Source organism: Bos grunniens, chromosome 7, assembly GCF_055505025.1.
Source record: "Bos grunniens cultivar Pamir isolate PY7600 chromosome 7, Bosgru_T2T1.0, whole genome shotgun sequence".
Taxonomy (NCBI): Eukaryota; Metazoa; Chordata; class Mammalia; order Artiodactyla; family Bovidae; genus Bos; species Bos grunniens.
Window position 1 is genome coordinate 72,281,547 of NC_141171.1, and position 14,069 is coordinate 72,295,615.

The 14,069-nt window shown below is 43.4% G+C and overlaps 1 protein-coding gene across 7 annotated transcripts in view; it reads right to left on the reverse strand.

The window, feature by feature from the left end:
- ATP10B (ATPase phospholipid transporting 10B (putative)) overlaps window positions 1-14,069 on the reverse strand; it is a 392,121-nt gene that overhangs the window by 33,204 nt on the left and 344,848 nt on the right. For all 7 annotated transcript variants that reach the window (XM_086412751.1, XM_086412752.1, XM_086412750.1 and 4 more), the window contains 4 exons: window positions 12,533-12,717; window positions 5,929-6,244; window positions 3,534-3,610; window positions 2,103-2,228 (listed from right to left, as the gene is read on the reverse strand). In XM_086412751.1, coding sequence (XP_086268877.1) covers window positions 2,103-2,228; window positions 3,534-3,610; window positions 5,929-6,244; window positions 12,533-12,717 — 704 coding nt within the window. The remainder of the gene's footprint in view (window positions 1-2,102; window positions 2,229-3,533; window positions 3,611-5,928; window positions 6,245-12,532; window positions 12,718-14,069) is intronic.

Genomic DNA, 14,069 nt, shown 5'->3' on the forward strand with positions numbered 1-14,069 from the left:
CAAGGAGAAAAAAACATTAAATGGGGGCATTTTAAATTCTAAATAAGCAGTCTTTCAAGTCAGATAGAGACTTGTTTGCATAGACTTGTTGAAATCATGGTGCCATCCAGTTTCTCCCATTTACATTATTAGTTGTCATGCTGCTTGTTTACATATACATTGAACTCTGCACAGAAATGCTTATTCCCGAGTCAGGGTAACTATGACGGTGCCTGAAAGCAGGCCTGGGAGAACAGATATATGCCATTTTGTAATTTCTATTGGCCTGATAAGTTTCCCTTCCATCACTCTGGTCTTAATCCTCCCCTTTTCCTTATGCAAACAGGATTCTATTTGGAGTCTCCTGGGAATTATTTAAAGGTCCCTGAACTGGATAATGGGAAACGCAGGCCCTGTTTCCTCACTTAGTAAGGCAGTGCTCTGGCTTCTTCCTATGCCCATTGTTAATCAAGTGCTTTGCAAACAACAACCTCTGACAGTTTTAATACCTCAGCTGGTGTGTGCCTGCTTTGGGCCCTTATCAACAAGACAGAAATACACATTTTTTTAGAGAAACAATAATAGCCCAAATGACTATATAGTGCTACATGCTACCCAGAAGTCTGATGATAAAGCCTCTCGATAATGGTCTCTGAGGACAGAGAGAGTCCTAGGCTCCCCATGTTATTGATGAGGGAGTCAAGGCTCAGAGAAGTTAATTAACTCTTTCAAGTTCACACAGCATATTAGAGTCTGCTGCTGCTAAGTCGCTTCAGTCGTGTCCGACTCTGTGCGACCCCATAGATGGCAGCCCACCAGGCTCCCCCATCCCTGGGATTCTCCAGGCAAGAATTCTGGAGTGGGGTGCCATTTCCTCCTCCAAGGCATGAAAGTGAAAAGTGAAAGTGAAGTCACTCAGTCGTGTCCGACTTGTAGTGACCCCATGGACTGCAGCCCACCAGGCTCCTCCGTCCATGGGATTTTCTAGGCAACAGTACTAGAGTGGGATGCCATTGCCAGACTAAAACCCAGATGATCACTGTACTCAAGTATTTTTGCAAACAGATACTTAAAAAAAATTATTTTTGGCTGTACCACTCAGCACGTGGGATCTCAGTTCTTTGGTCAGGGATTGAACCCATGGAAGTGCAGAGTTTTAATCACTGGGCCACTAAAGAAATGACAAGTCCTGGCTGGGAAGGCTGGCAATGCTGAAGTGATATGTAGGGTCTTGGGTGGAAGCCCAGGATTCCAGCCCTAAACCTTTCTCTTCACTCTCCCAAGAGGCAGAATGGGGCTCTTGCATTGGTCTGTCTCTATCTGGGGAGGAAACCTAAGCTACAAGACACACTAGCTGATCTTCCAATCCTTCCTCCTTGCAGCCAGAAAACAAAGCTCAATTATGGAGTCCCTCTGAGAGTTACAACAGCAGTACCAAAGATAAAAAAGAATGGCTAATGTTAGAGGGTGATCACTACATGCCAATCACTTTCTACACAAGCTGTCATTTCATCTTCATAGCGAGCATGTGAGAAAGCTACTATCACCATCCCCATTTTTCAGACGGGGAAATGAAGGTATGAAGCCATTACTGAATACAGGAACCTGTATTTGAATCAAATCTGACCTGACTCCAGAGTGCATGCTTGGAACTACTCACAGTACTGCCTATGTGCCATGTGCTTTCCAGACAGCACTGCTAGTCTTTGCAATAACCTCACTGAATAGTACTAGCCCCATTTTATCAAAGAAGAAATTGAGGCCCAGAGAACTGAATTGTCTTGCCCAAGGTTCCCTGGTGGCTCAGATGGTAAAGTGTCTGCCTGCAATGCGGGAGACTTGGGTTCGATCCCTGGGTCGGGAAGATCTCTGGGAGAAGGAAATGGCAACCCACTCCAGTACTCTTGCCTGGAAAATCCCATGGATGGAGGAGCCTGGTAGGCCTCAGTCCATGGGGTTGCAAAGGGTCGAACATGACTGAGGGACTTCATAAGTACAAGGTCACTGAGCTGCTAAGGGGCCGTTGCAGGATTCAAAATCCAGGTCAGCCTGACTCATTCCCTTATGCTGAGATGCTTTGTCTGCCTGGGGGCGGGGTGGGAGGCTGCAGCCGGGCTACTTACCACGTTCTTGTAGAAGTAGTATACCACCATCCTGGCCAGGCGTGAGTAACACCAGTGGCCATGCACAAGCAGCAGCTTCTTGAGGTGTCTGAAGCGGGAGATGGCAAAGTCGCTGGACATGACAGCCTGAGAGGCAGAGCAGACATATCAGCTTCCATCCACCGCTGCTAATGGATCAAAGAGGCTCCCCTGTGGGTGGTGCTCTGTTCTAAGGTTTGCAATAGGTAAGGCCTTCCCTTTGTCACATACAACACCCTTGGATGACTTTTTGGACTCTGACACCCCCCTGCCCCTCCTCTGGGAAATCTGGATTTCACTAGAATCCAAGAAGGGTGGTCAGAAGGGACCAGTGGTCTGGTCTGGCTCTTTCCCTCCTTCCACTTATCCAACAAGCATTTACTATGAACCAGTGTGTGTTGAGCATCATGCTAGGCATGTGATGGTTGACCAGAGACTATGGGCTTCCGTGCAAATTATCCTCAAACCTCTCAATACCCTTGGCCACCTCCTGAGGCAGGCCTTCCACTCCAGTCTCAGGTGGAGCTGCTGGTTGGATAGCTGTTTCTTTCTGCAGAGCCAAAATGTGTCTTCTGCCCTTGGGATGACTTAGAACTAGAAACAGTTCATATTACTTTTCAGAGTAGGAGGTTTGGACATGCCTGGTTATAAATCCTAGTCAGAGTCTTGGTCGAAGTGTTTAACCTCACTCAGCCTCAGTTTCCTCATCAGAAAAAAGTGGAATAACAATCCCTAACACACAGGGTGGTAGTGACTGCTGAAACTGGGATAAAAAATGTGAAGTGCAAATAGAGTGCTAGCCTATGATAGACACTCAAAAAGTGACAGTGTTCGTTCCTCCTCACCAACAAATTTAGGTAACACCTAATGTCTGCGCTGGTGGTGGGAACACAGTTGTTAATGGTTCAGAACTACAAACTGGGGTCTGTCTGAATGGGGAACACAGCAGCTCAAGTTAGCATGCTTGTTCCAGGCTGAATTTTGAGTAATTTTGGTACAAGCAATGTGTAGGTCCATCTAGCCATCACAACTAAAATGGCAATTGAAAATTGTTTTCCAGTTGCTCACAAAGGGTGTTGCAACCTTGATGTGGGTGGCAGTCGCAGGGAGGAAACATGGAATCAGGGGAAACTTAGTTTTTCCTGAATGGCTGGGTACTATTTGGCTTTAGAATACAGGTATAGTCAGCTGTCTGTAGAACGCCAAGCATCCTTTGATCTCTGTTCTGAAGGACTGGCCAGTAGGGATGTGGTGATCGAGGTTATGTATAGGCAGGGAAGCCCCCTGCCTCTCAGATGAAAATTCTGCAAAGATATTTCGGAGTTCCTCCAACACTGAGGGGGAATTCCTTAATTCACCAATAAGGATAAAGGAGAGTAAGAAAGTAACAAGAAGAGTTGAAGGCACTGATACCTGCATGCCTTCCTGTCCAGATATTCCAATCCCAATATCAGCAGCTTGAATCATGCTTACATCATTTGCTCCATCACCTGAAAGGAGAGTAGTCATGAGATCCTGGTCCAGCTGCTGTGAGACAATGAGAAGTTTTATACAAGTGGCTCTAGATAGTCTCCATTTGCACATAATTGAATCCTTTTAATGTTGCTTTGAATAGTCCTCTGGAAAAGCCATTGTTACAGTCACTTAGCCTGAGAGATGTCTTTTCTTCTTTGGACAAAAAATCCTACTTTTCTTTTATTGTTCAACAAATACATGCACACACATGCCACCTTTCATACCAGCGTTGTAAAATGGATTTTTGTGTGATAGAAATGTCCTGTTCTTTATTGTCCAGTTTGAAAACCATTGGCCTCCTATGAACACTGAAATGTGGCTGGTGAACTTCTGTTTAATTTGAAGTGTAACGTTGAATAGCCACATATAGCAGGTGGGAACCATTTTGGACAGCACAGCTCTGTCAATCGTGAGATCTTTTTCACAAGCCTGGCTTTCTCCAATGCCTTATCCTTCAGACTTAAGTTAAGCAAACTTGTCCTGCAAAGGGCCAAATAATAAATATTTTAGGCTTTATGGGCCAAGATGCAATATTGAACAACTGTTCTTTCTGAATGACAAATAGATTTTTATGCATCTTACCAGTAAAAACACAAAATCCATTCTTAGCATCTCTACAGAAATATGCAGTGGGCTGAACTCAGCCTGAGGGCCGCAATTTGTAGACTGAAATGACTTCCTTTCTCTCCTGGCTCCACCTGTTTTTCTAGTAGGGTCTCATAATAGTGTGGAAATATATGATATTATAAAGAATATGCAATTGGGGGAGAGAATTTTCTCCTAATTGTCTGGCAACAAAATTTATTAATCCTAAAAATGTTGCCATTGTAACTAGCTGTTACTCTTCTAAGGATGTTTTCCTTGCTAGCATAGCAATGCATAGTTTTCCTCTTCCCTGTGGCAGAACAAACCTACCCTTTAACCTCTTCTGTTGGCAAGCCAGGGGAAGTAGAGGTGTGGAATCCTATTTTTCGCCCTGCTGGTTTTGTTTCTGCTGTGGTGGCACTGAAGCCAGCCCTTTACTCCAGGGAGTTGATCCTGGGCTATTGCCTTAAATGTGTCTGAAGCTTTTAAGAGGACAATTTAGGGATTAAAATTAGGATGCAGTTGGTAAAACTCTGCTCCCTGTATTCTTTCTGCCTATCCTCTCCTTTTTTTTTTCTCCTGGTTTTGAACTGCTTTTACCTGAAGACCAAGAGGGGAAAAAACCAAAAACCAACCCCATACCCCAGTGAAAAAACAAAAAACCAACAACAATGTAAAGTAGGTCTCTTATTTGAAATGCCAGGAAAGAAAATTTCTTTCCATATCTGTGTAGGAGGAAGAAAACCTGAACCATCTGTAAGAATGTCCCTAAATTAAAGCAATGTTTACCACGTGCTTGGTATGTGCTGAGTGCAGGATGGAATTAAGTAAGACTGACATTGTCCCTCCATTCAAGGAACTCCTGGTCTCCTGGGCAGCCCATCACCAAGTCATAACAGTGCTGTGGAGCCAGCAGAGTGTACAGTAAAGGAATATTGGTGTGATTAGAGGAGGTTTTACAGAGGAAATGACTTGAGCAAAGGCCAGGAGGTGAGAGAGAGTGAGGATGCTGGAGAATGGTAAGCAGCTTCCTACGGCTGGAACACAAGAGTGCTGAATGTTGGGGCGAGGGAGGTAGCTGGAGAGGTAATGGAATCCAGATCATAAAGATTCTTATAATCCAGGTTTGGATGTTTCTGGAAGGTTTTAAGTAAAGACAGTTTTAATTTCTCTGCTTCAACCACGACTAAAATTTAATCTCCTGTAAGGAATTTTTCCTCAACCTACAAGCCACCATTTATTGAGGGTATGCTTTATGTGAAGTCTTGTATTTAGAAATGAATGTATATACATTCCTTTAAATGTGGGGCAGGCTCCACTTTTAAAATCTCCCCACTAGCCATCAACACTCAGGAGAATATCAAGTCCACAGGCACCGGAGGTGCATGGTATTAGAATTGAAGGGGACATGGTCTGCATCCCAGAATGAAGGGAGCCTGAGTGTATACTGATCTACCTGGATGTTCTGAACTTGGCTTTGGCCTCCTTCCAAGTCCTGACATTTCCTTAGCAGAGAACTTGGGTTCGCTCTCCCATTCTGCTTAGCCTCTGTTTCCACTGCTGTCATGTCTTGATTGTCACTTTGACAGTGCCCTCAGCCTGAGCATCCTGACTGTGACACGGGACCTCCTGGCTCTGGTCCAGGTGTTGGGTCAGAGTGGCCTTGCCCAGTCCCTCACCCCCTCTCCCATCTCTACATGCCAGGTACCTATGGAAAGGGTCATGGCTCTCAGCCTCTCCCGCACCAGCTTGACCAACATGCTCTTCTGCAGCGGGGTGGAGCGGCAGCACAGGACAGAGCGGCAATACCGGGTCAACTCCAGAAATTTCTCCTCCAGTTTTCCCTGGAAAATGGCGTTTAGTGTCTTCCCATCGATGACCAATCCAACATCTGGAGCTGCAGCTCCTGAGGCGGGGGGCGCAGAAGGTAGGCGGAACCCAGAGAGCTTGCTGTCTGGCTTCAGAGGTCCATGAAATTGCTTTACCTCTTCCAGTGCCAAGTTGAGGATGGAGTCACAGGTTTCCTATAAAGAGTATAAAGAGCAGAATAATCAATTTGGTGTTAGTAAGCAACACTGGAAACATAGGTTAAAAGCCTCACTTTATCCTCTGGTAAAAGAGTTATAAAACTCTACTACCATAGAGATGACCTGGGAATCACTCCCTGATTTTGACATTTCTCTGCAGTATTTCAAACAGCATCAGAGCAAGAATAACTTGGAACCACATTTATGGCCCAAAGAGAGAGTGAGCTTGGGAACGAGAGTGAAGATAGCTCAGTAAGATGGGGACTGATACAGTGATGGTATCATTTATAAATGAAACTGATGAGATGGTAAATGATGACAATGTGTCAGGCTGGTATTGGGCTTTTCATTTCTTACAAGTCATTTCCCTTCTTTGTTCCTCAGAACATACCTGTGTGGTAGGTAGGGTGGGTATTAATGACTTTAGCTTAGAGATGAGGAAATTGAAATCCTTAGTAAGTTGTCTAAAGTCATCCAATTTAGTAGTGGAGGCAGATCATTATGATTCAACTTGTGGCTTTGTAATTGAAAAAATACATTGTGTATTTATCATTGGTACTCGTTGAAATTGACCATGTATACCATCCTAAAGGAGATCAGTCCTGGGTGTTCTTTGGAAGGACTGATGCTAAAGCTGAAACTCCAATACTCTGGCCACCTCATGCGAAGAGTTGACTCATTGGAAAAGACCCTGATGCTGGGAGGGATTGGGGGCAGGAGGAGAAGGGGATGACAGAGGATGAAATGGCTGGATGGCATCACCGACTCGATGTATATGAGTTTGTGTGAATTCCAGGAGTTGGTGATGAACAGGGAGGCTTGGCGTGCTGCGATTCATGGGGTCGCAAAGAGCTGGACATGACTGAGCTACTGAACTGAACTGAACTGATGAGTCTTATTGGTTTCAAGAAACTTATTTTTTTTTATGTTTATCTTGAAATATGGGGAAGAAGCTATTTTCTCTTATCAATTCTTCTCCATTACTTTTGATTGTATCAAAGATAAAGACAGATTTGGACCTAAACATATCCTTAATACCTCTTTCACTTATGTAAACATCACTTTTAAATAAAGATAGAGAAAAGTTGTGGCAGTCAGCTGGAATACCAATTTTAATGGCATTGTTTTGTTCACAGGGTCTTTATTTAGCAGTGTTCTTTTATCCATGGCAAGAGATGATATTTCATTTATTGTGCTGCTAAAAAATTCTTCTAAAAAGAAATTTTAAAAATTTCAGTCTATTTAAATGAACTTATTAAATAAATAACAGTATAGGTAGTATATGGATTTAGACAAAAATTGTGAAGTTTGTTCTGAAATGGCAAGTTTGAAGACCATTCATCTAGGAGCTTCTAAGACTATTTGGAATAATTTCTTCTGAAGTGAGTAGAACTTCAGTTCATTATTCTGGAGCCTTCCTTTAGGGGATGCTAAACTGAGCATTGCAAGCAATAGGGCATGCATAGGACCCAGAGGAGCCACAGGAAGTAGTTCAGGAGTAGGTGATTACAGCTGAAGCATTTCTCTGGGAAAGAGAGCAAAGCAGTCCTTGCTGGAAGCTGGGGCTAGCACAATTTACATACAGGCATACCTAGGAGGTATTGTGGGTTTGGTTCTAGACTACTGCAATAAAGTGAGTCATGTGAATTTTTTGGTTTCCCAGGCCACATAAAAGTTATGTTTATATTGCAGTCTATTAAGCATACAGTAACATTACATCTAAAAAAGTGTACAGGTATGTACAGAATGAATGTTGTGTCAGCAGGCATGAAAACAAAATTAATCTCATTGTACATCTCCATCAGAGCTCTTGGGTGACCAGGTGCATTGTCAGTGAGTGGTAATATTTTGAAAGGAATCTTTTTTTTTTTTTTTTTCCTGAGCAGTAGATCTCAATATCGGGCTTAAAATATTCAGTGAACCATGTTGTCCACAGATGTGCTGTCATCTAGTCTTTTGTTATCCCCTTTATGGAGCACAGGTAGAGTAGATCTAACGTAATTTTTAAGGGTTCTATAATTTTTGGAATGGTAAGTGAGCACTGGGTTCAACTTAAAGTCAGGAGACACATTAGTCCAAGAGAGTCAGCCTGTCCTTTGAAGCCAGGCATTGAGTTCTTTCTAACTAGAGTCCTAGACAGCATATTTTCCCCAATATATGGCTGTTTTGTCTACATTGGAAATCTGTTCTTTAGTGTAGCCACCTTCGTTAATGATCTTAGCTAGATCGTCTGGATAACTTGCTGCAGCTTCTACATCAGCGCTCAGTGCTTCACCTTGTACTGTTACATGATGAAGATGACTTCTTTCCTTAAACCTCATGAACCAACCACTGCTAGCTTCAGATTTTTCTTCTGCAGCTTTTTTACCTTTCCTAGCCTTCATAGAATTGAAGAAAGTTAAAGCCTTGCTCTAGCTTAGGCTTTGGCTTAAGGCAATATTGTGGCTGGCTTGATCTCTCCAGATCACTAAAACTCTCTTTATCAGCAATAAGGCTGTTTCTCTTTCTTATCATTTGTGTGTTCACTGGAGTAGCACTTTTAATTTCCTTCAAGAACTTTTCCTTTGCATTCAGAACTTAGCTAACTGTTTGGCACAAGAGGCCTAGCTTTCGGTCTCTCTTGGCTTTCCTCATGCCTTCTTCACTAAGCTTAATCATTTTTAGTGTTTGGTTTAAAGCTAGAGATGTACTTTTCCTCTCACTTAAACACTTGGAGGCCACTGGAAGGTTGTTAACTGGCCTAGTTTCAATACTGTTGTGTCTTAGGGAATAAGGAGGCTTGAAGAGAGGGAGAGAGATGGGGAACAGTTGGATGGTGGAGCACTCGGAACACACACAGTATTTATTAAGTTCACCATCTTATACAGGCATAGTTTGTGGCACCCTAAAACAGCAAGATCACTGATCACAGATCACTATGAAAAATACAGTAATAATGAAAGAGCTTGAAGTACTGTGAGAATTACTAAAATGTGACACAGAGACCCAAAGGGACCAAATGCTTTTGGAAAGAAGGCATTAACAGACTTGCTCAATTCCATGAAACTTCAATTTGTAAAAAACACAGTATCTGTGAAGTGCAATAAAATGAGGTATGCCTGTAAAGTCCTCCAACATATGACTGCAGCAAGTCATTGGAAATAGAAGCTTCAAAATAAAATCTCTGAATGTACTTCCTTCCAATTGTCTATATAATAATCACAATTGTTACCATTCATTTACCATTTAGTATCTGTCAGGTATGGTGACAGGCAGCCTTTAAGACGGTGCTCAATGATCCCGATACCTCCTGATAGTCATGTCCTCCTCTGTGTAATCTCCAACCCTTGATTGTCATTATGACTAATATTTCCTTTCTAATGAAGCAAATTTTGTAAAAGTGATGGGATGTCACTTCCCAGGTCAGTCTATCAAAAGACTGTGGCTACAATTTGGTACTCTTTCCCATTCTCTCTCTTGAATGGCTTACCCTGGGGGAAACCAGCTGCGATGTTGTGAAGCATCTCTATGGAGAGGCTCCTATGGAGAGGAACTGAAGCCTACTTACAATCATGTCCACCAACTTGGGAGGAGGAGGACTCCCCATCCCCAAATGACCCATCCAATTGAACCTTTAGAGGAGCTCACATCCCTGACTGCAGCCTCAAGAGAGACCCTGAACCAGAGGCACCCAGCTAAGCGCTCCTGGACTCCTAACCCATAAACACTGTGGGATAAGAAGTGTCCACTGTTTTCAGCTATTAAGTTTTAGGGTAATTTGTTAACTCATACAAATCCTGTGTTAATAACTATTTTTCTTCTATGATCTTATTTAATCCTCCCAATAGCTTCTGAAATAAAACTTTTTAATTTCCCATCTTACAGATGAGAAGACTGAAGTTTGGTGAAGTATGGTATCTGGACCATAATAAGTCTTCAATATATGTTGTTAGTGATAATAATAATAGTTGCTATTACTAGTTCCTATCTAACACTATAGGTTCCTCTGGTGGCTCAGTGGTAAAGAATCTGCCTGCCAATGCAGGAGACACAAGTTTGATCCCTGGGTCAAGAAGATCCCCTGGAGAAGGGAATGGCAACCACTCGATTATTTTTGCCTGGAGAATTCCATGGACAGAGGAGCCTGGTGGGCTACAGCCCATGGGGTCACAACAGAGTTGGACGGGGCTGAGCGACTAAGCAACAACATCTAATACTATATAGTCCCTTCTAAAATTCCTTGACAGATCAACACTTCCAGTGATGGGTTGATAATTCTCTCATTTTATGGATGAGAACCCTGAAGTTTTGAAAAGTCTCGTAACTTGCTTATAGCTTTAAGATAGAAACAGTAGTCCTAAATCAATGTATATAGAATTAAACAGATTAAAACCATTGGAAAAAATACCTACAGAATATGTAATTACATTAAACTGGGATTTAAATAAGTCAGATTTAGAATTAATTTCCCCCATTTCTGTCTTAACATATCTCTGTTGTTGTTGGTCAGTCATAAGTTGTGTCCAACTCTTTGTGACCCCATGGACTGTAGCACACCAGGCTTTCCTGTCTTTCGCTATCTCCTGGAGTTTGCTCAAACTCATGTCCTTGGAGTCAATGATGCCAGCTCTGTGCTCTCTCTGTACCCACGACTTTTTCAACAGGATGAGAAAGCCTAATCTTTCAGCTTTCTTGGGCCCAGAGGTGTGGGCAGTGCTCAACATTCAGTTACCATCTTGGAGAGTCATGGACATCTTTAAAACGGTTGACAGTGACTGAGCTCAGCTTGGGTGTGACCTGCTGTTTCTTGGGAACTTCGGCTAATTAATCAACAAACATCCTCAGCTTCTTACAGGAAGGCATTGCATTTAACAGAATCCACAGAAAACCACTCCACCCCTCTCAGGAGGACTCACAGGCATGTTGATGTCTTCCTCCTGGAAGTGAAATGATCACTGCAAATGGAATTGCCATTGCAAGCTGGACAGGCAGACATCCACTGTGTTACAGGGATCAAGCACTCAAGCGAGATGCAAATTACTTTCTTTCTTGAGCATAATATTAATGCCAAGATTTCCCTGAGATTATTTTCATCTTGAGAATTCACTGGGGTTTCATCTAATCATAGCATATTTGTGCACCTGACAAGAAAGTAAATGATTTTCCTAATTCATCTTTGGGCCACTTTAGGGTCTCTGGCATTTTTTATTAGGATACACCACTTCTTTTAAAAAAAAATACATGGATTCTTCATTGAATGAAAACGAAACTGAAACCTGTAAGCATCTGTTTTAGGTCCACATCAGCCTCAGGCAAAAGAGAAGGAGTGAGATTCCATCATCCTTCCTGCCTCTCTCTCTCTGTGCTGTTCTCATCTCTCATCTTCCTCCCTCTCTTCATCCTTCTCCCCATGGAATGTTCTAGGTCTCCAGTGCCCTCCACCCACCACCTCCACAACCCAGTGTCTTTCTTGTTCCAACTCCACATCTAATCCAATACTGCTCCCTTTGATAGGGGCAACTGACTCAACACCTACTTCCCATATTCATCAGCCAAGGAGCTAGTGAAATTTTACTTTATTCAGCTTACTTCCTGAAAACAGATTTTTTCTTCCTAAATAGAACAACCACTGCAACTTTAAATACACTTCTTTAGACTTTATACACCCCTCTTTCTCCAAACATTGTTCCCTGCCACTCACAACCTATTAAGGCTGAAAATTGCAATTTTTGAATTTGGCTTATCTTTCTCTCTCTCCCATCCCATCAAAACATACTGGTTTTGTGTACTATTCTCTTCAGATTTCATTCTGTGGCAACCAGTTTGATATTACAAATTGGAGCTGAAAATTTAAACTCAGAACCATGTCAATTTAGTTAGAGTTTTTCAATGGATGAGTTAATCCAAAGTATAAGAAACTAACAACTGAGACTCTGTGAGCAGACAGCCTGGTATGAGGCAAACAGCACTGGCCTGACCAGAGAAGGGCACTCGAGACTTTGTCTATCAGAGACCACACGGTGGCCCTGGGGAGGTGACTCAGCCCCTCTGTAGGCCTCAGTTTTTCACATACAGAATGGGGAGACTGGCGAAGGGTGGGATTCGGTTGCTACTTTGTTTTGCTAGACGAACATAAATAAACCAGTCAACCATGTGTGGGGATGAAGCAGAGGACCAGGGCTGCGTGAGGGCCAAGATTTGGGGGTGGGGTGGTGGTGGTGCTGCCCCTGTGTACCTGTAATCCTGTCTCCTGTTGGCTTAGGTGTCGCTCTGCACTTGGACATCTAGGCTCTACTTTGGCCTCACCTGACTTTCTGTGTTAATGGAGTAAACGGTGTCCGTCTGGTCTAAGAGTCTACAGGCATAGGCGATGTTGACTGCAGTCTCCTGCTTATCTCCAGTCAAGACCCAGAGCTGGATCCCAGCCTCCCGCAGAGCAGCAATGGTGTCTGGAACACCTTCCTGCAGCCGGTCTTCAATCCCAGTGGCTCCTGGAGTGAGGAAAGACAGCATAGCTCACATTTATGTTGGGAAAAGGAGCTGCTTAGGCCCTATCAAACCAGGCAGTGATTATTGATTATCTCCATGTTCTAGGCTGTGCTAAGCACCCAGGGTCCAGCAGTAACAGAGACAGAGCTGGTCCCTACCCTCTCTGCACTCAAAGGCCTGTTGAATAAGGATTTATTACTGAGTGATGTGAGGAGAGAAGCCCAGAGTGCCAGGCAACCATATACCCGGAGACTTGAACTTCATCTAGAAGGTTAGGGGAGGCCTTGCTGAGGAAGAAAAACAAGTGAAAGTGTTAGTCACTCAGTCATGTCCAACTCTTTGCAACCCCACGGTCTGTAGCCCACCAGTCTCCTCTGGCCATGGGATTCTCCAGGCAAGAATACTGGAGTGGGTAACCGTTCCCTTCTCTAGAGGATCTTCCTGACCCAGATTCTTCTGCATTGCAGGCAGATTCTTTACCATCTGAGCCACCAGGGAAGTTGGAAGTGCCATTCAATCTCAGATGTGGAAGATAAACCCTAAAGGTGGGGAAGGAGGAGAATTCCAGGCAGAGAGAGCAGCATGAGTGAAGGTTCAGAGGTCAGAGTTGAAGATGACACAGAAAGGGAGGCAGAGCTGGGTGAGAGATGAGGCAGGGAGGGGAGGTGCTGGGTCATGGACAGCCCGTCAGGGCATGAAGAGATTTGGCATTTACTTGGTAGCAAATTAAAGGGGGTTAAGTTGGAGAGTGATGGACAGTTTTGAATTTTAAAAAGATCATTCTAGAGACTGGATTGGAGGGTGGAGGAAGCAGGATGAAGATCACGGCTAAGAGTCAGAGGAAAGCTGGTGTGGCTGGACCGGCATAGCAGCAATAGGAGTGGAAAGACATGGGGACACTAAAGTCTTTCCTCTGCAAGTGCTCACCACAGAATTAATAGAGCTGGGTTTTTAAAATAATATTCTTAGAGGGAATTAAAGATGTGAATTACATCATTTTTTGAATGGTCTCAAGCTTTGAGCCAACCTTGATGAATATATATACCCAAACATGCAATGGTTGCCAAGTGATTAAGCAAAAATAAATCTGCATTTTAATTGAGATTCGTTTCAGACCACAGACTAATGGCTGTCCATTTCACTCTGGGCAGGAGTGAAGCATGCCGTTTCTTTTAATAATCCCGAGTGACAAAAGGTTGGCAAAGCAGTCATGCTGGATGCATATTGAAAAGATCATTTTGTACTGGGAGAGCCGGTGTGAATGCAATGCAGCTTCTGAATGGCAAGGCAGTTTCTTGATGGCAGGATGAAGTCTCTTCCCGGTCCCTGTCTGCTCTATCCTAAGCCACTGTGA